The sequence below is a fragment of the Penicillium roqueforti genome (genome assembly GCF_015533775.1).
Source record: "Penicillium roqueforti strain LCP96 04111 chromosome Unknown scaffold_09, whole genome shotgun sequence".
Classification (NCBI taxonomy): domain Eukaryota; kingdom Fungi; phylum Ascomycota; class Eurotiomycetes; order Eurotiales; family Aspergillaceae; genus Penicillium; species Penicillium roqueforti.
This window is the reverse complement of record NW_024067573.1, coordinates 300779-327298: the sequence shown is the minus strand read 5'-3', so window position 1 is coordinate 327298 and position 26520 is coordinate 300779. Positions and strand designations below refer to the sequence as shown.

At 47.3% G+C, this 26520-nt stretch overlaps 6 protein-coding genes across 6 annotated transcripts; 3 read left to right on the top strand and 3 right to left on the bottom strand.

Moving 5' to 3' along the window:
• Positions 1 to 1637: 1637 nt before the first annotated feature.
• Positions 1638 to 3985, top strand: LCP9604111_4466 (uncharacterized protein; the record flags this gene model as incomplete). Its single annotated transcript, XM_039072168.1, has 7 exons — positions 1638 to 1725; positions 1774 to 1828; positions 1887 to 1986; positions 2050 to 2167; positions 2224 to 3250; positions 3303 to 3562; positions 3624 to 3985. 7 exons carry the CDS (start codon positions 1638 to 1640, stop codon positions 3983 to 3985), a joined length of 2010 nt encoding a protein of 669 aa, XP_038929508.1.
• A 1263-nt stretch (positions 3986 to 5248) lies between these two features.
• On the top strand, positions 5249 to 6524 carry LCP9604111_4465 (NAD(P)/FAD-dependent oxidoreductase; the record flags this gene model as incomplete). The annotated part of the gene is made up of 3 exons (XM_039072167.1): positions 5249 to 5480; positions 5545 to 6333; positions 6391 to 6524. 3 exons carry the CDS (start codon positions 5249 to 5251, stop codon positions 6522 to 6524), a joined length of 1155 nt encoding a protein of 384 aa, XP_038929507.1.
• Positions 6525 to 7188: 664 nt separating this feature from the next.
• Positions 7189 to 8934, bottom strand: LCP9604111_4464 (cytochrome P450; the record flags this gene model as incomplete). The annotated part of the gene is made up of 5 exons (XM_039072166.1): positions 7189 to 7613; positions 7672 to 8274; positions 8328 to 8396; positions 8447 to 8660; positions 8719 to 8934. The coding sequence occupies 5 exons, from the start codon at positions 8932 to 8934 to the stop codon at positions 7189 to 7191; spliced, it is 1527 nt and encodes a 508-aa protein (XP_038929506.1).
• Positions 8935 to 10152: 1218 nt separating this feature from the next.
• Positions 10153 to 14737, bottom strand: LCP9604111_4463 (uncharacterized protein; the record flags this gene model as incomplete). The annotated part of the gene is made up of 5 exons (XM_039072165.1): positions 10153 to 10918; positions 10974 to 11374; positions 11429 to 12076; positions 12141 to 13827; positions 13908 to 14737. The coding sequence occupies 5 exons, from the start codon at positions 14735 to 14737 to the stop codon at positions 10153 to 10155; spliced, it is 4332 nt and encodes a 1443-aa protein (XP_038929505.1).
• Positions 14738 to 16079: 1342 nt separating this feature from the next.
• Positions 16080 to 24052, top strand: LCP9604111_4462 (CAZyme family CE10; the record flags this gene model as incomplete). The annotated part of the gene is made up of 6 exons (XM_039072164.1): positions 16080 to 16673; positions 16872 to 17966; positions 18059 to 18434; positions 18489 to 19243; positions 19311 to 23049; positions 23124 to 24052. 6 exons carry the CDS (start codon positions 16080 to 16082, stop codon positions 24050 to 24052), a joined length of 7488 nt encoding a protein of 2495 aa, XP_038929504.1.
• A 698-nt stretch (positions 24053 to 24750) lies between these two features.
• Positions 24751 to 25999, bottom strand: LCP9604111_4461 (uncharacterized protein; the record flags this gene model as incomplete). Its single annotated transcript, XM_039072163.1, has 5 exons — positions 24751 to 25052; positions 25108 to 25207; positions 25279 to 25433; positions 25485 to 25668; positions 25730 to 25999. 5 exons carry the CDS (start codon positions 25997 to 25999, stop codon positions 24751 to 24753), a joined length of 1011 nt encoding a protein of 336 aa, XP_038929503.1.
• Positions 26000 to 26520: the final 521 nt, after the last annotated feature.

The window sequence follows — 26520 nt, the reverse complement described above, 5'->3', positions numbered from 1 at the left end:
TTGACTTAGGTCCCACCTGAATCGTATGGGTCGCGACACCGGTCGAGGAGGAGGTTGAAGTTGCCGTCGATGCTTCTGCAGCCACTGTCATGGTGCCCAAAGCTAGCATCAGTGGCCAGGCCAGCTGGCTCACAAACATTGTACAGGGGGGGGGGTTGGTGATCTGTCACCACAATATGTACGGTGGAAGCTAGTGATTCGGAATTTTTACAGTATGAGAAGATGACGGGGACGAGGGTGAGAAGGACTAGGTTAGAAGACAAAGAAACTCAAATTCAAAGCCCGGTCTCGGACGGGGATGCGTACGTAGTATATATTGAGAATCATTTGGGCTGAACACACTCCACAGTCTTTTGATAGGAAGAGTCTCAAAGTGGGTAGTAAGTTGGTATGTACATCAACTGCCTACATGCAAAGGGTGATCTCACTATTGAAGGTGCAGTATAATCTATCAAATATGAATGTTTCCCTCTCATAAATATTGACGGTCTTGAGAACTTCCATGCTAACGGGGAGGAAAGTCAACCTTAGAAGGCTAGCATGCATGCTGTCACGCACCCCTCGGGACACTCAGGCCTCTTTGTTCCATTAAAAGATATTTCTACACCTCAAAGACTTGAGCCTGACAGGTTTTTTTCAAAATTTGACTTTGACTGATGAAAGAATCTGAAACATGAAGGGGCATGACTTATACGATCGAAATATTCATGACTTGAGGATCTCAAATCAAAAGTATCATACGGAACAAAGTACCCCAAGCACTCTACAAAATTTAATGTATTTCATGCATAATTCCTGAATCCGATACAAGGTGATCTAGGTCGTCTGTAATAGGGCTAGCCGTTCTATTGTGAGGTGGAGAGACTGCTACGATATGATCAAGGCCAAGACTCGGAGGACTCCTCCGTATTTGTGTCCTGAAATAAATCACCGTAAATGATTCAAGGTTGTTGCTATATATTTCTTTGGGTCCTTCCTTTCCTATCGTAGCAGCTTTCTCTTAGCGCTCACGGCTAGTTCTAGTCTCTAGAATGATTTATTATTTAGCCTATTATGAATTCTCAACAAAAGGTGTTCAATTTTATATCCCTTGTAGCATCACATACGATCATGACAAGATTGCCCTTGTCGTGTTTCTATTGTTTTTGCTCTAGTTGCCATATAGGAAAGTAATCAGAAAGAACATCAAAAAGGCATCAAAAAAGATGCCTTCAGAAAGCATCTGCTATCATCAAACAGCGCCTATGTTGTACGTGATGGAGGGCATTTGTCAAGACGATAAACAATACCTATCTACCCCTATCTCTTCTGATACTTTGGTTTCATCCACGATTGGACGGGCTTGGGCTTCATGATCTTATATATCAAAACTATTCATGCAAATAAGAATATTTACGGAGTGATTTGGATCAGAATGCTAACATGAGGTAGAATAAGAATTATTTGCTATGAAGATCAGGAGCTGACCATACCATACTCGACCGGTAATATTATCAAGTATCTATTAGCGTTATCAAGGCTCAAAGGATACCTCTTATCTCCAGACATCAATGTAATACCGATACCTCACCCTTTCCCGTGCAGCCTCGTTCTCTCTTCTTTACCCCGGATATTCCCCTCCTCCCCGGTGGTCCACCATGAAGCCGACAGACAAGCACTTCCGCTGTGACGTTTGTCAGCGTGCGTTCACGCGAATTGATCACCTCAAACGCCATCATTTGCGCCGTATGTATGCCCCGTACTGCAGCTATCCAACATACTGAACCTCCACAGACTCCGGCCAGAAACCCTATTCCTGCGTATTTTGCAATGATTCGTTCGCGCGCTGGTTAGACAAGCCGAGACAATCTATAATGGCAACTCGGCAATCTAACACTTGGAATTAGTGACAATCTGCGCGTCCATTATACCGACTGCGCCAGGCGCGGGGATCGTGAAATTCCAGAAACAGGTCAGAGGGGTAGACGGCGACATGCTTGTCAATCGGTTAGTCGCAACTAGACGTTATGAAACCCAGTCATATGTACTAACTTTATTCTGCTCGAATAGTGTACCTCGATGAAACTGCGATGCGATGGCCGAAGTCCTTGCGGATCGTGTCAGAAGAGAAACTTGATATGCAACAACGAGCGGACGGCTGGCTCGAGCCGTCTAGGGATTGAAAAAGGTACAACAAGCCTTGATAAATTCGGTTATAATGGAAGACTCATGCAAATCACACAGAAATACCGGAGAAACCCGAAATCTGTGAAGAGCCATCATCCGACCGAGGATCGATCAAGTTCTTACTTAATGGTGGCACCGACAGCTTCACGGAAAACTTCCGGCTTCCCCCACACAGTGATCGTACACGCAGTCTCAATTATCATAATACAAATGGCCTAGAGGAATTGCAGGGCATAGGGCTTCCATATAACATCGATACCGCTCGGTCGGAATACGGCTCTGGATTCATCGATTGCGACCCTGTCGCGCCGCAGTTCTTCCAAGATACATTCCTGGACTTTTTCCACGGCCCTTTTGGTGATGGACAGAAGCCCACGGAAAATTCCTATCATACTGGTGAACTGAACTACCGATCCGCCATCCGTCCAGGGCAGCATCCCACTACATTTCCCGGAGATCCACCTATCTTCGAACCGGAGCGACCGTTCGCGACGACATTAATTCATTTAATATTGACACAAGCATGGCAGATCCCGCTTGATGCTAAAGCGCAGGAGGAACTATCTGCGAATCTCAATTTTCTACTGACCACCACGCGCATACGAAAATACATCATGCTCTATTTCAAATACTGGCAGCCTAGCTGTGCAATGCTTCCTATATCCTTCGACCCGGAGACAGTTCCCCTGCCGCTCTTAGCCGCGGTAGTCTTTATGGGCGCGATGTACAGTAGTGACCAGAGGGAGGTATACATCGCTAAGAGAGTGCTGGATCTTGCAGAGCTATTCATCTTTGCGAATGATGTATTCTCGGCGGAGACCGAAATCAGAGCCATGCTCTCGGGTGGCCGGTGCTACGATGAGGAAAACAGTGATTGGGAATGGTTCCAGAATTTTCAGGCTGGGTTTATCATCACCATTGTCCAATACTGGGCGGGGAACCGTTTATCTCGAAACCGCGCAATGGAGAATCGATTCGGTGAGGTTGTTAAGGTTGCTCGACGAATTGGACTTGTCAAATCCCGTCACCTTCCTGATGACCAGGTCCTGGAGCACTTGTGGATCCAAAAGGAGTGTCGGATTAGGTGCTTATCTTCCAGTATTATCTTTTCATGTCCGCCTTACTAATTTCGACAGGACTATTTCTATGATTTCGCTGCTCGATTGCGCCTTCTTCTTTTTTCAAAACTACCCGTGTCGCCTGACACACACTGAAATGGAATGCGATCTGCCCTGTGATGAATTGCTTTTCTTCTCCGAGCACCCGTTCGCGGAGACAAACTTTCGCTTTTCACGCGGCTTTACGCTTTCGGAGGCATTTAAGAACCTGTTTGACGAGGCACCCGAATCTAACCCAATGGACCTCACTGCTTTAGACATGTTTATCTTGATTCATAGTATGTCCTTGTCTCAGAGAGCTTTATTCTTGTTGCTTGCACTGGCTGACTCCCTGTTTAGTTTTATTCTCATTTATTAACACCCACATGACATTTCTCGGTTCTTTTATATGCAGGGGCCACTTCAAGAATCGCGGGAAAAGCGTCGGTGTCACCACTATTCCTGCAGATTCCATCCTCGTTGCTATCCGGACTGCTCTATCCCGCTGGCGTGATTACTGGATCGCACTGCGTAATAGAATAACAAGTGCCGAATGGGCGTCAATGGGGTTCTATAGGAATGGGTATAATTTTTGGCTGGTATCGCAGCTGCTTATCACCAGAAAGGATGCCGTTGACGTGGTGATGCAGATGGAAGTGCACTGTGAAGATAAATTGGAGAAGCTGAAGGTATTGTTACTTGACGACCAGGAAGATGTTTAATTATGATGTCAGAACTGGAGATGTGGAAAGCTAGTTTACTCTGTTAGATAGATTGAGGCGTTTGGCATCGGTGCTTATAGACCGGGAGATTTCTGCTTTTTGTGATATCCCATTTTGCATATTCTACTATTCATCCTACTCGTGACTTCTTGCCATCACTGATATCCACGGATGGCCGTTAAGTTCATAAAGCTTGATATGTTGTGAATTTCCGAGTATCCTAAAATTGAGAATTAGAAGTACACCAATGTGCTGTGTTTACTCGACCTCCCACCAATGCACCTGCAAGCATTGTAAGCATTGTACCCTTACATCCTGTTGCTGCTTCCTTCTGAAATGCAAGGGCCAACGGGTTGGTTATTCGATGTTTCGTCAATCCCAGCAGCAAAAATATTGGACTCGAAAATTAGTTTATTGCCTCATTCCATTTGCAGGCTTGTTAAATTTTGTGAAATCGGACATGGATTTATAAGGCCTAGGCCTAAGTAGTGGCCAAGCTCAATTATGCATTATTGTATCCATTCCTCTATATTTTACCTACGCAGTTATTGTGGTGAACTCGAAGGTTGATGTTACAACACTACATACCTGACAAGAACTGATTTCCCTTCACGTTCATTCCACTCAAAGTAATGTAGCACAGGCATATTTCCTCCCATACCTGCTACTTATCAAAATTATCTGTAATATAACGCATTCTAAATGTAATCCCAAGCTTGTCTCTAGAGTTTCGAATGAAAGGTAGAAAGCAAGGGTCACTTCTTCAAGTGCCGAGGGAAGTCGAGGGAAGTCCATATTCAGGGCCGATGCCGCCAAGAACTAGCGGACCCGCCAAGCCAATGAGATCGCCGGTTGATACACTAGCGCCCGCAGCTAATAGCGCTAGTGCTCATCGAGTATTGGCAAGGTTATGCCCTAAGTCTACCAAGCATACGGAGGAGGTCTACAGTTCTTCTCTACAGCACATTCCTTCCGTAAATTGCCAGTTAGTATTATTTTCTCGCCATACAGCCAGCTTGGGATCAGCGATCATATACACAAGGGAACAAGATCTTTGTGAATCCCTGACGATCTTGTTGATCCCGACGATCTCTTCAGCTTCAGCCACCTCAATCCAAGATGCACGAAGTCGACTAGTGTCCCCACAGATGTGTACATGTTTGGGCCATAAAACATTGTGGGTAAAATTGGGACGCCTATAAATGGCCTTCCTGCTGCTGCCGTGCGGTCTTAGGATAGCTCATCAGTCGCGTATATTTCACCATGGTCCTCATCAAAGCAACATTCGCGTCCGCTTTTGTCTCCTTGGTGGCATGTGCCACTGCTGTGGAAGTGCCTAAGACCGATTACGATGTCATCGTGGTCGGCGGTGGCCCTGCGGGTCTGAGTGCACTCAGCGGTGTCTCTCGTGTCCGCCGAACAGCTCTCTTGATTGATAGCCAGGAGTACCGCAATGCCCCGACCAGGGAAATGCACGATGTCATTGGAAACGATGGTGAGATTGCGCCCTAATTCTATGCCAACACAATGTTTGGTACCTAATATCTCATTCCCCTCAGGTACACCCCCTGCTACTTTCAGAGGTCTAGCTCGCGCGCAGATCGAGAAGTATCCAACTGCTCACTTTACCAATGAAACCGTGGATTCCATCGTTCCTTTCCCACAGGGGGATTTCTCTGCCTTTACAGTGACCACCAAAGACAAGAACTACACTGCCCGTAAAATTGTGCTCGGTACCGGTGTCCGTGACGTTCTACCCGCGACTCCTGGCCTTCAGGCGGGATGGGGTCACGGTATCTTCTGGTGTCCGTGGTGCGATGGCTACGAGCACAGGGACCAGCCCTTTGGAATGATCGGTGATATCACCGATATGCTGGGTAATGTGTTGGAAACCCACACTTTGTACAGCGATATCATCGCGTTTGTGAACGGCTCGCAGACCGCGGATGGCGAAGCCCGGGCAACGGCAAAGGTCGAAGACTGGAAGGAACAACTTGCCGCTTGGAACACTACCATCGACAACCGCACAATCTCTTCCATTGAGCGCCTGCAGGATGGCGGCGATGGCAGGGGCGAGGACGGTGAGCAGTTTGACAAGTTTCGCCTTCACTTCACTACCGGCGAGCCTGTCGAGCGGAATGCATTGATTGTCAACTTCCCAACTGTCCAGACTTCGACACTTCCAGCCAAGATGCACCTGACCTTGGTTGATAATAAGATCAATGTTACTAGCGCGATGCGTACCAGCGAGTCTGGTGTCTTTGCCATAGGCGATGCGAACAGCGATGGCAGCACCAATGTCCCGCATGCAATGTACACTGGCAAGAAAGCCGCTGTTTATTTACACGGTATGCTTCCTCACATTCTTAGATACTAGATAGATGACTGACAATGTTCGATCATAGTGGAAATGTCGCGTGAAGAGTCGGAATCTAAGGTCTCCAAGCGTACCGGACTCTCTCACCGTGAGCTCGAGGAGGAGGCCATTAACGCAATTGGCAACAACCTTGACGCAGAATGGAAGCGCGCTCAGGAGTAATGGGCTCCCTTGATCAGGCTGCGGCAATTCGGGCTTCTATCTCATTCATTGTCATCTAGCCGTTGAGCTCTTCGATAGGATAATATTTAATGATTTACCCATAGTACGAGCTCGTCTTTCTCAATCCAAGATTCGTAACCCCTAGCACACAGGTCCGGTAGTTCAGCCTATTTCATAGTCCGTAAATAGGTAGGAGGAGATTGATAGGTGATTAATATGCTATGCTAAATGGCAGACTAGTAACTATGGGATATATGTAGACGGACTGGATAAGAACAACCAGCATGTCGTATTTGTCAGCCACTGGCTGGCAGCTCCATCTATGTTTGTAACTTGATATATATCATTTTCATCTATATCCCCTGAATAAAGTATTTATGATTAAAATACTAAAGCAGATCCTGAAAATTGTGTTTAATCTCCGAGAAAAGCTATTATTCACTCACCATCTCCACAAGGTCCGGTCATGCAAAGTACAATCTGGTAATTTAGATTTATTCTGTTATTCAGTCTATTATTTGTGGACTTTGGCTCCGTTGATAAAGTAAGAAACATGGAGTTTGCAGGAAAAAATACACATGCATGTTGAATAATGGGCTAGATCAAGTGTCAAAAGACCGGAACTCGTAGCCAACTACGGCCAGAGCTGGAAATTGGGAAGAGCTCAGAAAGAGATCTCTTCTTGCCTTCTTCTAATAGCAATTCTGGCAAATGGGTCCGCCGCAAGTCTCATGCCAGATTTCAACACCTGTGGATTGCATCCCTCTGCCACCTTAAAGTCGTACTTCATGATGATATGACATAAAGCGACTTTGAGCTCGGCGGCAGCGAAGAATCTTCCAGGGCAAGCGTGTTTTCCAAAGCCGAATCCCATATGCTCGGGGGAGGGAGAAACCAGTTGAGCAAAGCTCTCTTGGTCTGAGCCCTGTTGGCGTAGCTTCAGGAATCGATGGGGATCAAAAGTGTTGGGATCGGGGTACACATTCGCGTCCCACATTTTACTGCAGGAAACAAGAATTATCTCACCCCTCGGGATAATAGTCCCGTCGGAAAGCTTGACATCCTCCTCGGCGCAACGTGCCATTTTAGCTATTCACCATCGTTGGTTAGCCTGGGCTGTTTTAAAATGAGATGAATAGTTCCTTACCGATCGCCATGGGCTTGACTCGCTGAGACTCCTTGATCACACTGTCCATCAGTTTGAGCTTGTACATTGTGGTCTTATCCCAACTGCCATCCTTGAACACGGAAATAATCTCTTCCCGCAGTTCTTGGACAAGTTCTTCTCGTCCACAAAGATCAAGGATAGTCTGCGTAAGCAGGTCAGTCGTTGTGTGGATAGCTGCAGTTGAGAGCGCCAATTGCATTGCGGCAGGTTCGAAAGTGCGGTCTTTGGTATTCTCTGCGAGCCACTGGATCGCATCATGGTAGCGCTCCTGGGGCTTCCCCTGCTTAATTGCCGCCTGCTGGGCCAGTCGGCGCTCGTCAATAACAGGTTGAATGATGTTGCGGGCCTCCTCAAGCTGCTTGCGAATCTTCTTGCATTTAGGTAAAAACCTAGCCGCGATTGGGCGCAACATCTCAGGCCAGAGTCGAAGTTCAGCGGCAGCCATCAAAGAGTCAACAGTGTAGTTGACAGTGAGACGTAGCCAGTCGGGATTACGGCAAACTTTGTCACCCAAAAATACTCTAGAGGATAGCTGGGCGACTATGCCGAGAGTCTTGGGTCTGAGCGCAACATCATGCCACTCTAATGAAATAAGTCAGTTGTGTCTGATTGATATCATATCCAGAAGCATTTACCGGTACTGTCCGTCCACTGTGCCTTCAACAAAATAGTAGCTTCCTCTGACATGGGCTCCGTAATATTCACTGTTTGTATTAGCAACTCTTATTGCCAATGAAGAATTTCCATGTCGTACAGAGATTCTGAGTGAGCTTCGTTCGGACAGTGTCTTGAATGATATCAGATGTCACAGTGACCTTGACTGCGTCGAACCCTGCGATATTGACGTGATGTTCCTTAACTAAAGCAGCACTCAAGCTTAGATCACGGTGGCTTCGAATATCATCAGCATATTTAGGCGACAAGATAGTTCTAGTGCCATTTTCTGTCACGATCCGAAATGCACCAGCCTAGACCTACGCATTAGTAACCCCAATTATGTACCCAGATGAGAATTGAATCACATACCTTCTCTAGACCAGCCGTAATTAGGCCATGGGCGTTCTTCAGATATCGTTGGCGGGCTTTGGCAATTCCAAACTCAAAGGGTCGCTTTCCGTTCACAAGAGGGAGGTCGGACTTTCGTGTTGCTGTCAATAAAAAAAATAGCCCCGATAGAAGGACCAAGCCGATCAGGCTCACAGGTTCCAACTTGGCCAATAATGGTAACTTGTCGACAGCCATTGTGAAAGAACACTTGGAATGGGAGAAGAACTAGCTTTGGTCATAAATTTAAATGCACAGAAGACTGATAACCATGCTACCTACTCATGATACACTCGGAGATTGTATATATGAAAAGGTTGTAAAATATAATGCGGGTTCATAACCCTAGCTTGGTAACGAGTAAAACATTGCGCATTGCGCATTGCAGACGCAGGCTTGGGCCAGTAGCTGTATGTCAGCTCCCCCAACATGAGCGCATACTCTACAACATAGAAATATTTTCCGCTTAGCATACTAACGAAATATGTGTCACAATGCACTGTTAGCCCTTGCAGAGAGAGGCTGGCGCTGTGGTTCGGTGGCAGATCGCACAGGACTCCATTGCATGAGATAGGCAGTGACTGATTCCGTTTTACCTGTATACCAGATAAGCATTACAATTTTAAGAATTATTTTAACCTAATCTCTCCTTGCATCCCATCCCGCCTCTAGTATTTACCTCCATTTGTAACGATAGCTGCCGATGTAATGCTGAAGTAACGTCACTAGTATCACAGTCACATCCAATAGCGACTACCTATAGACATATTTGTGGAGGATACTGACGATCAAGCCTTGCATATCCTGCAAGATAGAGACAGTTGAATAATTGTAATCTGCATCAGTTCGCGTATGTATAGAATGTACCGGGATACCAAAACGCCAAGAAAGGATCGTCCCGTCCCGATTAAATACATGTGTGGGTACATCTTGTATTTGGTATCTCTGGGAATTGAAAATACAGAAAACCTGAATGTCCCGATACATGTAAATATGCGATGAACAATTTCAGACTGGGATATGGCCCCCGCCGGGCCTTAAACAGAGATACTGGTTTTTGTTATGCGCTGCGACGATTTTCCGTCGCCTTCGTATAAACGAAGTGTCTTCTTATTCGGTATCTATACCAGGCGCTTCTTGTTTACGCACTGCTCATCCAGTAGCTACAGCGAGGCGGATTATTGGTTTATCCGCCCATTACGTAACTCCCGTCGTCCCCGTGCCAAGAAGTACGGCACCCTTGACTTCCTAACTGAACAAACATCCAAGTGAGACGGCATTAAACTGGAATTTTCACACAAAGATATTATAAGAGAAAATAGAAAAACGACAAAAGGATCGAGAGAAAAATGAAAACAAATGAAAGTTGGGTGAGAAGAGTGGTGAAGAGGAAAGTGGAGTACCGATATCAGAAGGTCAGTTTCGAGATTTCTGGGTGCGGTTCCTCCTTATATAGGGTAGAACTCGAAACAGATAATAGAGTAAAACAGCACCAATGACGTTGAAGATGATATACACCCAGAAAATTCCAAAGTTTCTCCATCGGTCATCCCAGGAGATATCCCGGGCAGCAAGATACTGATCTGCTACCCGAAGTGGGCAATATTGACACTGATCGGTAGAAAGCGGGTTGGAGAGCGTTCCTTGTGCTGTTTTGAGATATTCCGCCAGATATTGACCGCAATTCTGCCCCTGTGGTGGGTCAAAGACTCTCAGCTCTCGATTAGAGCAGTGGATCGGACGACCATGCAATGCAGTGGCACTGATGCCACCCACGTAATAGGTGAGAGGCGAAACACGATTCATAAAAATCCAGAACCGCGGCAATGCGCTAGGTGGCTGCATGATGCCGTTGAACAAGAGGCACAGGAGAAATGTGAATGTAGCCAGCATGCTCCCTAGAACCACACTGGGGACTGCAGCAACTACAAGTTGGGCAAAGGTTGATGCAAATATGAAGAACTGTACGGTGAACAGAAGAACTAGCCCCTGCCGCTGGGAGCTTTGGCCGCTGCCGTAAACCGAAAAGTAAAATGAGGCCCAGGTACATATCCCCAACAAGGTTTGCCACGGTAGTTCAACGAGGATCTGACACAGAATAAACACCTTCCATGAGTAAGTTCTAGCTGGTCTCTCTCGTAGCTCATATAGCGTTCGTCGAGAGAGAAACTTCGGCATGATTCTGCTTGCAGTCAGTATCGTCAGATGTTAGCATCAAGCTTGGGGCAAAGGCATACTGGTTGACGAGCGTGGAGAATATTGTGCACAAGAGGAACAAACTGAACAGAACGTTCTGAAAGCCTTGGCTTGAATTATCAGACTTCCAGAAGGAGAAGCCGATAAAAACACCGCAAAAAACACCCGCGCCAAACTTAGCCAAAATATATTCGGGTTGGCGATAATATTGTTGAAGGTCGCGTTTCATGACATGGTAGAATTGAACTAAAAGAGGCATTGCAAATTCGCCGACCATGTAGGGGTCAGCAGACACACCGTTGGATGGTGATGAGGCGAGAATGTCGAGCTCCCCAAGAAGTTTGTTGTATTCAGTGCTCCTTTTCCATGCCTGAACCCAGTCGATGGACGTAGACTGCCCTTGGGTGCCCCCTCCAATGACCTCGAGCATGTATTCAGCGGGCTAGAAGAGATGGCATCAGCAAATTTCAAGTATGTCAGGAGCCGAAGAACTCACATTTTCAGTTGGGCCACAGTGACGAGCTCCTTTATCCTCGAGATATTCTAGAACCGTCCGAGCCTGTTTACCGATATCTCCAAAATAAACAGTTCTTCCGCCTTTGGCAAGAAACAGCAAACGATCAAATTGCTCGAATAAAACGGCACTTGGTTGGTGGATTGTGGCGAGGACAGGCTGGCCATGGTCCGCAAGTTTCCTCATGAACGCGCAGATAGCCCACGAACTTCGTGAATCCAAACCACTGGTAGGCTCGTCAAGAAAGATCAATAGTTGAGGCTTGGCAGCAAGCTCAACTCCAATGCTGAGCAGTTTCCTTTGTTCCATGTTTAAGCCATCACCGGGACTTCCAATAACTGCTTCTGCGAAATTCTGCATTCCCAGCAACTGAATCACCTCCTCAACAAAATTATATTTTTCCTCCATTGACACAGATTGGGGTTGGCGTAGTGCTGCGCTGAATCGAAGGGCCTCACGGATGGTACACGTCTCCACATGAAGATCTTGCTGCTGGACATAGCCAATATTTCGGGCAAAGCTAGCATCAAGTTCGCGGCCGTTGACAAACATATCTCCTGTAACAACTCCGATAGTCATACGCCGCGCTAAAACGTTCATAAGTGTTGTTTTCCCAGCACCCGAAACGCCCTATATTCATGTCAATGCCTGTGAGGTGGAAGTCATGGATTCAGAAGAGGGAAATAATGCATACCATGAGTGCCGTGAGTGATCCAGGTTTGACCCAACCACTAACATCATCCAGAAGCCGTTTTTCACCACCTTTGACTGGAATGTCGTAAGAGAGTCCTTTCCAGCTGAAGGTATTCTTTTGTTCTGCTTTTGATGAATGGACCTCAGAGGCCAATGATTTTACCTCCTGCAAACGTATAGACTCTCCGCGTTCCAGATCACCTCGAATCAACCTTTGGAGCACACCCCCATGGCGAAAGATCAAGACTTCGTGGGCCGGTGTGGTTCCTGGGATCAACTCCGTGAGCCAAAAGTAAAGCACATAGAAGAAGACAAGAAAAGCAACCAAGATGCCATAATTCCTCCACACATGATCGTAGGAGTAATCGTAATTGCCTGCAATATATGCATCCCCAGAGACATACCGCTCCCCCGCAATGGATCCCACATATGAGCAGGTGAATGATAGTCCCTGCTCGAAACTTAAGCTTGGAATATATTCCACACACTCAAAATGGCGACCGTGGAACTCATTGGAGACAATGCCTTCGAAAGTGTAAAATATCGGATTGAGCCATCGGATCCATCCAAACCATGGCGGCATATCGAACTGAGGAACGGTAAACCCAGTGTACACGGCAATGCAGATAATCACGACTCCAGCCAAAGCCATAGCTTGTCCGATAGTCCTGGTAACGGTAGCCAAAGTGCGAAATATCGTGGCCATTGTCATAACTGCTGTGAGCTGGAACATAATGTAGATAAAGAAATGAGAGGCCTCTCTCCGGAGATTTGCAAGAAAATATACGATGATAGCAGATAAGAGGCATCGGAAAAGTTTGATAGGGAAATCCACAATAACTTCTGCAATGGCTTCCGTGAAAGGGTGCACAAAGGCATAGGCAGCTTGTTTCTCCACGATCAATCTTTGGCTATATAGAGTGGTGATCTCCAACAAGGATATCAAAGCATTTGTCAAAACAGCGAGAAAAAGGACCGATGCCCTCTGGCCGAGCCCAGCGGTATTCTCTGGTATATTGTAAAAAAGAGACCCAATGATCAGGGATACCACCGTCTGCGCCACTGCCGTAGCAATCAAGGCCGGGATATCATTGCGAGTGCGTTGCCAAGCTCTCACAATGCATAGTCTGATTTGCATAGGCACCGAGAGAAGATAGGGACTAGATATTCGAGCATGATTTGATTGCTCAAGGCGCTTAATTTCATCCAATTTGATCTCCTCCGAGCTATCAAGAGGGGTCTTCATCTTGTATTGTCGCATTGATGTCTCCAGCTCTGCATGCTCCGGGCTGTTCTTCCAGTAACTTTCGAACTCTACTGGGGTGCGGGGGACTGCATTTTCCATGCCAACTTGTGGTTGTCGCTCGCCTGGGTTGGTGATAGCTGTGAGGAAATCCGCACTCACTTGTTGTGGTGGTCGTTTCCATCCCATCGTCTCAAAGTATGCAACAGCCCCTTGACGAGAGCCGAAATATATTTCTCGCCCTTCATATAGAAGAATGACTTTGTCGAAGGTATTGTAAAGACCTTCCGAGGCTTGGTATACGGCGACTGCATGACAAGATCCCGCTAGTTTGGCTGAGGTACGAAGGGACCGAACAAAGTCGACAGCAGTGGCTGCATCAAGCCCACGTGTGCTGTTATCCCAGGCCGCAATCGAAGTCCGTGACAAAACCGTTTCCGCAATACTGTTCATACCAACTATTGTATCAGTTCTCATACCCTTTCCTTCTCCCCTCTTGCTCCAAGCCGAACAGAATGAGCTTACCTGACCCTCTTTCTTTCCCCTCCACTGACTCCTGGAACAAAGTCGTTGCCAACATTTGTGTCGTATGTGTGGGAAAGACCAAATGTATCCATAACCACTTTCACCACGGATTTGACATACTGGTCTCGACTCGAATTGCCTACTTGATTATGCGGTGCTCGTGCATGCGCTGCAAACTCAAGTGTTTGACCAACTGTCAAGTTCGGAAAGTGGTGATCCGCCTCTTGGTTGTACACTAAATCCCCCCGGTACTTTTCAATCATCACTCTGAATGGTACTCCCCTATACTGGATCTCACTGACTGGGTCGAGATCTAAGCCTTCAAGGTAGCCACATAGTGATTTCAAGAACGTTGAGCACCCACTACCCGGACGACCGAGCACCAGCAACAATTCGCCGCTGTTTAAAATCCCGTTGAATCCATGTAATATTGTTCTTCGATCATTGTGGGGTTTTTTGTTACCAACAATGCTCATGAGTCGTTTGACAGGGCACGCAATGGGGTATAGAAGGGCGGACAGAACAGTTTTTTGGATTTGTAGCGAGGATCCTTTTCCATGGACAGTCAAATTCTCAAAAAAAATGTCCCGTTGGCGGGCATCTATCGTGGTAGAACCGCTGAGGTGAGAAGTCACGTCGGTCCAGATCTGAGGGTCGATTTTGGGAGATCCATGGTGCATTGCGTCCTCTGCAGCCTGCCGAATGCGAAGCCGCTCATTCTCACTTGATGGTGCTCCGTCGAATAACTCTGTGGAGCTTGTCATGTTCAGAGACGAACACGCAGCTTTGTCTTCGTGGCTCATCGCCTGGTCGCCTTCTTCTGGAGCCATGCGTGATGTGGCTGACAACTGGATTCGGATGAAAACTTGGATAATGTTTCAAAAGAGTATCCCTGTATGGGGTGCAATTGCCTAACTAATTGTGAAATTTTTGTACTGGGAAATTACCCTCTGTCTGATCATCTTCCAATTATTTTTATTCCGTATGCCTTGCGTCTGAGCTATAACAGTTCGACCAATGACGGCACTAGCATGACTAGTAAATTCTTTAACTTGGGTGACATTCCCCCAATGCTTGTCTATGATTGCAGAGTATTGAAGGCTCGGTGAATGGGGAAGCATAAAGAAGATACTCCATAGTAAGCCAAACCTGTACTCAACCCAACATATATTGATGATTCAAATTTGGAACTAATCGATTCCCAAAGCTGCCATAGCTATGTATGCTTTAGGGCAAGCAATTATTTGAGCCATAATAAAAATGAGACAACAAACTAATCACTTTCAGCCTACGGATTACTCCATATAGAGTCAGAGCCAAGCAAGATATATATTTAGCACGATAAAGCAAGGACTATGCTATCCCCACGGACTCTTTCTTCCCTGGCACGGGTGTAGACTAAGCATTATCTAACCTAGGAAATAAATAAACATTCATGAATGCAAGATGCCAATGTCACATTCCGATGTGCCTAGCATGAAATAATTGACTCGTATTAAAATATAAATTAGAAATAAATTAAACATCCGAAAAGAAAACCTTAAACAAATCAACAAATCAGCGAAATACCGTACGGAGTACGTACTCCGTACGGCAGGGCGAACTAGAATTCGAGAGAATACCAATTGATACCACTCCAAAGAATGAAACGACAACTTAAGCGTACCATACATACTCCGTACATATGTATGTAATATATTTATTGAGTGTAGTTAAAAAAGTCTGATGCCTCAGAAGTTTGTCGGGGGTTCCGTCCCATAGTCTATCTTCATCAGCCAGCCACCCCCGAGAAGGTGAGCCCTGGATATCGGTATATTCGCCATAAGGTGCTGATCCATTGAAGATCCCGCAGCTGGGTGGATATTGCGTGCAGAATCGCTGTGTCTTCAGCTTTAGAGTCAAACAGCAAGGGAGAGACACTGCTATATCGGGTTATCTATCATCTATGGTGAGTCCGTACATGCTTTTGGCTCAGATATTGTATGCAGGTCGTATCGGTATTTGTTTTTCTAAACCCTCGGTTTTCCATTATAACCTTGATGTGCCTCGATGGACAAGGTTCCTTCTTGACACTGAAACCTGTTCAACATCAGGTACCAACTTGGGAGTATCTGCCTCTCTTCGCTTTGTCTTATTCCTCACAATAATCTTGCTTTACATATTCAACTTGCCATGGCCGAACCACCCAAAACCCCGGGTCGGCCCGTCTGTGTTGTTTTCGGCCCCCAGAGTTCCGAGATTGATGAAACTTTATTTTACATCAGCCGCAACATCGACGAAAATCCATCGTTGGGATTCCTCAAGGATGTCTTGCAAGAACTACCGTCGCTATGGTCGCCCATTACAGATGCTTGGTCCTCTTTATCCTCAATCCCTGGAGCGACACAACTTACGGTGCTTGCTGAATGTGTTCAGGGGACGACAGCTGCTCCCAAAAGTGCAATGAATGTGTTCATGACGCCTCTCACTGTTATTCGACAGATAATCGATGTGTGGAAATTCAAAGAAGAGTCCCAGAACAGGTGCAGAATCGTGGATGCCCAGGGGTTTTGTGTCGGCTTCTTAGCGGCGGTCGCAGTCGCTAGCTCGAATGATTCCAACGAATTTGAGGACATCGCATCCACTATGATCCGATTGGCAGTTTGCATTGGAGCAGCAGTTGACCTGGATGGCATCTTGCATGGTCCGGCCCGATCTGTTGCTTTGAGATGGAAGTCGGATAGTGAGAAAGAACAACTCGATCGAGTGTTGGGTAGCTCTTCAACGGTGCGTAACATATCCACCCCGCCAATAATCCCATGTTATTCTACTTCAAATTATCTTCCCTCTGCTTAATAGTGGGTTACGAGGTTGTGGGAGTATCAACGGGGGGGACACATGTTGATATGGGTATCATGTGACTTGATATTGGGCCGAGGATCCACATACGTGATGAACGGATAATCTAATATCGACAACACATAGGCCTACATCTCCTGCTTTACGGATGCAACCTCAGTCACAGTCACAGTCGCGGAAGATGAAGTGGATGATTTGACCAAGGAGCTAGGAGGTCATGGATTGTCGGTGAAAATCATTGACCTGAAGGGAAGATTTCATCATTCGAGACATGTCACAGCTGTTCAATACCTTGCAGATCTTTGTGAGACAGATGCCAGGTTCCGGTTAGCAAGGACTAGTCCCTGTGTTCTTCCACTGAGGTCCAATGTCGATGGCCATGTGATTGGGAAACGATTTGCCATTCACAAAACTGCCCTAGAATCAATCCTGACCAAGCCATCACAGTGGGCTATAACTGTTTCAGCCGCATTTGAGCAAGCGAGAGAGACAGATGACGATTTAGCCTTCGTGGTCATTGGAACTGGCCAGTTTGTTCCACGTCTAGTCAGAACCCGCGTTCTAGATCACTTGAACAACAAGTGGTCAGACACAAAACAACATGCAATTCTGCCAAATGGAATCCACAGATCATCTTCCACAACTCGATCGAGGCCTTCAATTGATATGGCCCCTATCGGCCCGACAGTGACCCCAATTGCTATCACTGGCATGGGGTGCCGATATGCCCAAGCGGATTCTCCAGAGCAACTATGGGAGATGCTCGAGCTGGGGCGGTGTGGTGTCAACGCACTTCCCAACGAGCGATTCAAGATGGAAAACCTTCTTCGCGAGCCAAAAGGGCCATTCTGGGGAAACTATCTGGCTAATCCAGATGTGTTTGATCATCGCTTCTTTGGAATTTCGGCCCGAGAAGCGGAGGCTATGGACCCCCAGCAACGACTACTCCTTCAGGTAGGGTATGAGGCTATGGAGTCAGCTGGATATTGTGGTCTCCGCACCTTCAATATCCCAAGCGACGTCGGTTGTTATGTTGGTGTCGGCTCGGACGACTATACTGACAATGTTGGATCAAGCAACGCGAACGCCTTTTCAGCTACAGGAACACTCCAGGCGTTCTGTACTGGCCGTCTTAGTCACTATTTCGGGTGGACTGGGCCATCGGTGGTGGTTGACACCGCATGCTCCTCAGCTGCGGTGTCTATTCATCTTGCATGCAAGGTAAGATTCCATATTCGATTCTACTCCTCAAACCACGATATTCTCGGGCGACGAAGAAGTGACTGACTCGGTGATCTGGTAACAAACTGCAGGCACTTCAAACTAATGAATGTTCTATTGCCGTGGCGGGCGGCGTAAATGTCATGACCAGCCCCAGAGTGACACAAAATCTGGCGGCAGCCTCCTTTCTCTCACCTACTGGTGCTTCCAAGGCCTTCGATGCGAGTGCCGATGGTTATTGTCGTGGAGAGGGGGCGGGGCTGGTCGTTCTACGACCCTTGAAAGACGCAATTCATAACGGAGACCCCATTCTTGCCATCATTGGTGGGTCGGCGGTCAATCAGGGGTCCAACCGCTCTCCAATCACTGTCCCAGACTCGGATTCCCAGATATCCCTTTATCGGAAGGCCCTCGTGACATCTGGGGTTCGTCCAGAAGACGTCACTTATGTTGAGGCGCATGGCACAGGTTTGTCAAGCCACACTAACAATTTGAGATATATTCACTAATACAAATAACAAGGCACACAAGTAGGTGACCCAATTGAATTTGAGAGCATCCGCAAAACGTTTGGAAGACCTGCGCGCACCGAAAGGCTTTATGTCGGATCTATCAAAGATAACATCGGCCACACTGAAACCTCTTCAGGTGTAGCTGGCCTACTAAAGACTGTCCTGATGATGCAGAAACACCAGATACCGAAGCAGGCCAATTTCGTTCAACTGAACCCCAAGATTCCCACATTGGACGATGCAGCAATCGCAATTCCAACCAAGTCTATCCACTGGCCCTCCGCTGCTAATTCATCTTCGACTGCTGTGGCGATGGTGACCAATTACGGAGCTGCAGGAAGCAACGCGGCTCTTGTTGTGAAACAATACAAAGCAAAATCTGGCCTTTCGAATCCAGTTTCTCCCCTCCCTAGTGAGGTGCCCGTTATTCTAGCAGCCAACACCGTTGAATCACTCAGATCATACTGCAAAGCTCTGCTTTCAAGCGTCTGCGATGCACAACTGACCAGTTGTCAAGACACAGCCTATAACTTGGCAATCAAGCAGAGCAGAGACATGGACTACGTTTCAGCATTCAGCATTCCTGTAGATCGACCCAACGAGCTTATTGCGAAGCTAGAGTCAATATCATGTGAGACTACAAATCTTGAGAAACAACCGGCGGCCCGTCTGCCCGTCGTCTTGTGCTTTGGTGGGCAAAATGGGAACGAAGCAACCATTTCCGAAGACCTGTTTAATCAGTGTGAACTGCTTCAATATCACTTGGTAAGCCTTGGAAATATCTCGATTTCTCTATGTTTTGTTTGCTAACAGTCCATCTGCGCTGTCTTAGACGGAATGTGAAAAAGTTTGTCAAACTCTTGACCTTCCGAGCCTCTTTCCGAGTATCTTCCAACCTGGCCCAATTGAAGATACCGTCAGCCTTCACTGCATTTTGTTCTCAATCCAATATGCATCAGCAAAGTCATGGATAGATTCCGGACTGCAAGTGGACCGAATTATAGGCCATAGCTTTGGTCAACTTACTGGACTCTGTGTCGGTGGCGGGTTGAGCCTTTCGGATGCTCTTTATCTTGTCTCGGAGCGAGCCAAGATGATCCACAGCATGTGGGGCTCTGAGCGTGGAGCTATGCTCCTAGTGGAGGGTTCAGAGGTGGAGGTACAGGGTTTGCTGAATCGTGCAGCAGAGCATATGGCAGATGTGGCAGTGGATGTGGCTTGTGTCAACGGCCCACGTAATACCATATTGGCGGGAGACGAGCGATCCCTACAAATGATTGAGAAACTGTCGGCGAAAGCCCCCTCCATCCTTCGCACAAAGAGATTGAAGAACACACATGCTTTCCATTCCCGCCTGGTCGATAACATTGTTCCTCCCCTGACCAAGGTAGCCCAGCAGCTTCAATACAAGCCATTGTCTATCCCTATTGAGGCTTGTTCTCAGTATGATGACTGGACTTATGTTACCCCAGGCAAGATTGTGGATCACAGCCGCAGACGAGTTGACTTCCAGACAGCCGTTGAGCGGGTGGCCCAGAGGATTCAAGGCCCTGCTATCTGGCTGGAGGCGGGATCCGCATCTCCCATCATCCCGTTGGTACGACGAGTTATCGATACAGTGGCAGCCTTTTCAAATGGGCATGTCTACCAGGCGCTCGACTTGGGAGGCGCACTGGCCCACAGAAGCCTTTCACAGGCTACGTGCAACCTTTGGTCTAGAGGTGTGAAGGTACAGTTCTGGCAGTTCCACGATTCCCAAGCCAAGAGCTACAACTGGATCAACCTCCCACCTTACCAGTTTGCTCAAACACGTCACTGGATTGGATACGACCCAAATGCCTTCGCGTCGTTGCCTGAAGTCAAGCCAACTGTGCCTTCTTCTGATGCCCCGAAAGAGTTTGTGCAGCTGCTCACAAAGCAGCCGACCGAGTGTGTGTTTGCCATTAATACGAATGACCCTCTTTATCAGGAGTGTACACAAGGCCATGCAGTACTTGATCAAAACCTCTGCCCTGCCTCTCTCTACTTTGAGATTATTGTTCGAGCGGCGGGACTGATTCGCCCAGAAAACGATATATCACCAGCCATGCCTCACCTGAAAGACCTTTCCATTTCGGCTCCGCTTGTGCTCAACCCTAGGGGAAATGTTATGTTGAGTCTTACTCGCGCCCGGGTGGGTGACTCCCCATGGTCATTCTCCCTCTTCACTCGTGAGCCCAACAAGAATAAAGTCACCACACATGCAACCGGTGAGATCAGCTTGCACCCCTTCGGCCAGAATACACCTCTCTTCGTTCGACTTCACTCCATGAACCGATTGATTGATTCTTCTCGAGTGGACTCCATCGCCAATTCACGAGAGTCGAGCGGTCTTAAAGGATTCGCCGTATATCAAGCCTTCCGCAGAGTTGTCAATTACGCTGATTATTATCGTGGCGTTGAACAAGTGTTCGCGACTGATCATGAGGCCGCTGGAATCGTGAACCTCCCCTCGTCCCGGACAAAGGACGCGTCATGTGATCCAATGCTCGTCGACAATTTCATTCAAGTCGCTGGAATCCACGTCAACTGTCTTTCGGAGACAAAAGAAGATGAGGTTTTTGTTTGCACTGGGGTTGGGGAAATATTGATTGGAGAGGCTTTCATGACCCGGGATCCCAATTGCTCGCGTTCGTGGGCTGTATACTCTAACGTGGACCGATCTATCAAGAATAAGATCACTTGTGATACGTTTGTCCTAGATCGGGAGACCGATAAACTTGCTGTCACCATTCTTTCGGCAACATTTACCAGTGTCTCCATCGCCGGTCTTTCCCGGGTACTCAAGAAATTGAACAATCAACCCGACGACAAAAAAGTGCCTCTAGGCCAGTCTCTTCGCGATGACTCCAAGGTTGCACTCAATCCTACCCCTCAGAATGCACTAGCCGCTGTTCCGGCTCCTCTCCACTCTGCCCCGGATAGTGGACACTTTATGGTCGTCCAGGAGATGCTCTGTGATCTATTAGGAATTGCCTCCGATGAGTTGTTGCCATCATCGAATCTCGAAGACATTGGTGTTGATTCGTTGATGCGAACTGAGGTTTTGGTGGAGATAAAGAAGAGATTCAATTTCACCATTGACACTTCCTCCTTCGTTGAGATCCCCGATATCCTAACGCTGGTGCAGACAATTTTCCCCGATGCCGCAACTGCTCCTCTCACAAATGGAGTTCACCCGTCATTGCAAATCGAGACTACAGAAGCAGTTGACTCGGAGAGGAATACCCATGTTATCCCAACCCCAATTTCCGATGAAGAAATACATGGCCTCATTGACATTGCACCCGGCCTTTTCACTGATATTCAGAGAAGTATGGTGCACAGTCAATCTACCCAATGGGACGGGTTTTGTGAATCCGTATATCCCAGACAGATGGCCCTTGTCACAGCTTATGTGGTAGAGGCTTTCAAATCCCTCGGTGTCTCCCTGGAGAGCTTTGAGGCTGAGCATCTTATCCCACAGGTGCCGGTTCTTCAACAGCATAGCAAGGTTCGAAGCCAGCTTTATTCCATCTTGCAGTTTTCCAATCTCATCCGGGCTACTGACCATGGCTTTGTGCGAACTTCGGTTCCCGTATCCACCATTTCGTCCGATGTATTGCACGAGGAAATTATTCGCCTCTATCCCCAGCATACATCTGAACACAATCTGCTGAGGACAACGGGCTCGCGACTCAGTGACTGCTTAAGCGGAGCCGCCGACCCACTTTCTCTTCTCTTTCAAGATGCAGAGGCTCGTCGACTGATGGAGGATGTATACACGAACGCTCCAATGTTCAAGGCTGCAACTAACCACCTAGCCCAATATCTTGTCAACCTCCTTGGCCGCGTGGATACCACCAGAGAAATTAAGATTCTCGAGATTGGAGGTGGCACTGGGGGCACAACCAAAGCTTTGTTAAGTCAGCTGACTGCCGTTCCTGGTCTTCGTTTCCAATACACATTCACGGACCTATCCTCGGGGCTCCTGACTCTGGCACGCAAGAAGTTCAAGCATTACAGCTTCATGAAATACCAAGTCCTCAACATTGAACGGGCTCCTACCCCAGACATGCTCGGTCAATATGATATCGTCCTATCCAGCAACTGTGTGCACGCAACCCGCAGTCTCGTTCAATCGTGTTCCAATATCAACAAGCTTCTACGGCCAGACGGGCTTCTTTGCCTAATCGAGCTCACACGCAACTTATTCTGGTTTGATCTTGTCTTCGGTCTGCTGGAGGGCTGGTGGCTCTTTGAGGATGGTCGGCAACACGCCCTTGCGACCGAACACGTGTGGAAACAAACTCTTTCCCAATCGGGTTTCCAATGGGTGGACTGGACATACAATGACTCCCAAGAATCCAATGTGCTTCGGGTGATCACTGCGTCACCAACCTCGGCTGTCATTTTACCCCCGTCCCCCAGGAGCCCCTTATATCTCATGAACGAAGAGACTATTGTGTACGGCAAGAACGATGGCGTGGAGCTCTCTGCAGACATTTACTATCCTCGGGATCTTCAGCCTATTGGAAAACCCCGTCCAATTGGTATGTAGACGAACTTGTTCCCAGTCCTCTTTCCTCGAACCGTGACAACCCTCCTTCTTACACTCGACAAACAGCTCTTCTTATCCATGGCGGCGGGCATATTATGCTCTCGCGCCGGGACATCCGCAGCAAGCAAGTCAGAATGCTCTTGAATGCGGGATTCTTGCCAGTCAGTGTTGATTACCGACTCTGCCCAGAGGTTTCCCTGACCGAAGGCCCAATGCATGATGTATGCGATGCTCTTTGTTGGGCTCGCCATGTCCTGCCCAGTTTAACTCTTGGTCGTCCTGATATCCAACCAGACGGAACTCAAGCGGTAGCGGTTGGCTGGTCTACTGGTGCCCATCTGGCCATGACATTGGCTTGGACTTCTCAGCAGAGGGGCATAGCCCCGCCTAACGCTATCCTCGCATTCTACGGCCCAACAGACTATGAAGACTCTTTTTGGTCCCAGCCCAATTTCCCTTACGGAAAGAATGCCGCCTCGCCAGAAATGCGATACGACCTGTGGGAAGGCATATATGAGACGCCAATCACTGCCTACAATCCTCCGGTCGACCAAAAGGCCCTTGGAGGCTGGATGTCACCGGCGGATCCTCGCAGCCGAATTGCGTTGCACATGAACTGGAAAGGACAAAGCCTGCCTATGTTGCTTCACGGCGGCCGCTTCTGGTCGGATCATAAAGATGGCGACTGTGGAGAGGAGTTGCCCGTTCCGACACTTGAGGAAATCCAAGCAGTGAGCCCTCTGGCACAGATTCGCAATGGGCATTACAAGACGCCCACTTTCATCATACACGGAACCCTTGATGATCTCATTCCAGTGGAACAGGCCCAAAGGACATCACAGGAGCTGGTTACGAAGGGCGTTGAGGTACAACTCCGAGTTGTGGATAAGGCAGTACACCTGTTTGACATTTATCCTGGTTTTGAAAAAGACCAGGCAGCTTCTCGGGCTGTTGAAGATGGTTATGAGTTTTTGCGTGATCATGTTCGATATTAGTCGATCGGCACTCTCGATGTTTAATTGTATCTTAATTCTACCTGGTGATAATCATCACATTAATATAAGAATGAACCTTTCGGATGCTCTTACAATGTCTTTCTGTATCAATCTAGCTTTAGTATCAGTCCTCTTCCTATGATCATGTTCATACAGGTATCACTTATGGTATATATTTTGACCACAGCGGCGTCCCCCATATATTCTGCCACCACTACATGCATTCTGGTTTACATAGTAAAAAACATGTATTTTGATCAGAAAAATTCGTATATTCTACCTGATTACTATAGGATTTCATCCCTTGACGGTAAAGCGGCTGATGAAATTTTGCTATTGGTTTACATATAACTTGTAGGTATCTGCTGTCTTGCTACTATTATATGGGGAGTCAAGGCCAGAAGGCGGTGTGGGCAGGTGTCGAGGCAGAAAATGTGCCCAATTAGGAAGGTGAAACTGAAATTTCAGGCAGAGAGGGGTCGATCTACAGTAGCCGGGGATCGCTGTAGCCCTCCCCGATCTTTTAACGCAAGTCTTGAAGTCAGAGGGAAAGATCCCCTAATGGGCATGGTATTTTTGATCTAGTAACCCTTCGTTTTGAATTTCAATCGAGATATGAACTGTCACAACATCACAATAATCTACCATTGTACTCGATTAGTCCGACCATATCATCTTCAACCACCGGACCTCATCGGTTACTCTCTTGCGATACCGCTCTCTAGGCTGACTTCCAGTGGGGTCCAGCCAAGCTGTCCAAAAGTCTCACGAAGCAATTTCTCGGCTCTTGCTGCTGGGACGACATCTCCGAGCGTCGGTTCCTCTTGTATAGGAGCAGCTGGAATACGAGCATTATTGGGTTGGATTCTTTTGAGAATTTCAATGACATCCCCCCATGTGAATGGAGCTGCAGTAGCGAAGAGTCGCTCGGAGCGCACGCTAGGATTGAGCAGAGCTATGGCGTGGAGACGAGCAGTGTCTTCCACATCCACAAACCAAGCTAGCAAAGTACTTTAGTCAATAATAGGTCTGTCAATTTGATTTGGAATACTAACGCAGTGGAAGGAATTTGAATGGCGTGGTATCTCCTCTGAGTAGTCCAGAGACATATCCCATGGTTGAACCACCGATGTTCGGATGAAGAATTTTGCCCAACTTCGAAAGAATCCGTGGTTAGTTCAACTTTTGACGTCGTATATAAACATATGATTCTCGATAAGACTCACTGTAAGCCATGGAAGAACGGAATTGAGCTCAAAGTGTGGTTGGTTCTTCTCAACCCATTTCCACGCTTGTCTCTCTCCTTCGATCTTACATGCTCGATAGATGGGTACAGTGGTTCCATCTTTAGATGCCTGTTCGAGGCTTTCATCCCATGAATCTATATAGATTCTGTCAGCCTAGGTTTGTTATCTATTGACAGTTGCCTTACCAGCATCTAACTTGAACCCTTTTCCGGTAGGGTAGCCTGCCGCTACGATAGAAGAAGTGAGGACAACTCGCTGAATTGTGCGTTGTGTAGATGCAGCCTTGAAAAGATTGATGACTCCATTCACAGTATAAGCTGTTGCGCTTTTCACGGTTTCTGCAGCAGTGCTAGAAGGTAAGCCTTGAGCCTAGACATCTATTTGGTTAACACATATTGTTGTCAGAACCACTAGTACCAAAGAAACATACAACATGAATGACTCCCGATACACCCTTCACGCTCTCATCAAAAGCATCGGGCTGCTGAAAGTCCGAAACAACAATGAGTTCGAAACGTCCTAAACCGCACTGTCTCTCGAAATACTCCGCCAGCCATGGCATAGGCGTGCGTACCGTGCCTCGAACCAGATAACCAAGATCTAATAGAGCCTTGACGATGTGCGAGGCAATGTAGCCATTCGCTCCAGTAACGAGGACTTTAGAGCCTGGTGGAATGACATAGTTCTGAGCCTGCGTCATTCTGTTGTTCAAGAAGCTTTCTCGGATACTGGGATTTGCTTGAAACTCGTAGTAAATTGCTCATGCCACCTTCAACTGTGCCACAAAGACTCCCACGATCGAAAACAGCGGTCAGATAGATAGTTGACCAAATATACAATGCGGTCTTTGCCGTATTATTACGACTAGTAATTAGGGCCCAGAATACCTCCCACAGGGGCCGAGGCCAAAACACGATCTATCAACTGAGCTAATTTTTGGAGCTCTGCAGTCCAACGTGCATTAACGCGCAGTCCTTAAATCATGTGGCTGAGCTGAGTAACTTTGTTCTTTTGGTGTGTCACAATGTGTATTGCTTTTTCCTTGTTGATCTTGAGATCGACACAAAGAGCTCCACTGCTCCGCATGTTGCAGAAGGTGGCTTTATTGCATGCAAGATAAGCACCATAACATAGAGTTATAGAGGCGTGTTGCATCTGGTCCCCTTGCCTCGTATAGTCACATTTCTAGTCAGTCTGTGAATGATGTTCAGGATACACGTG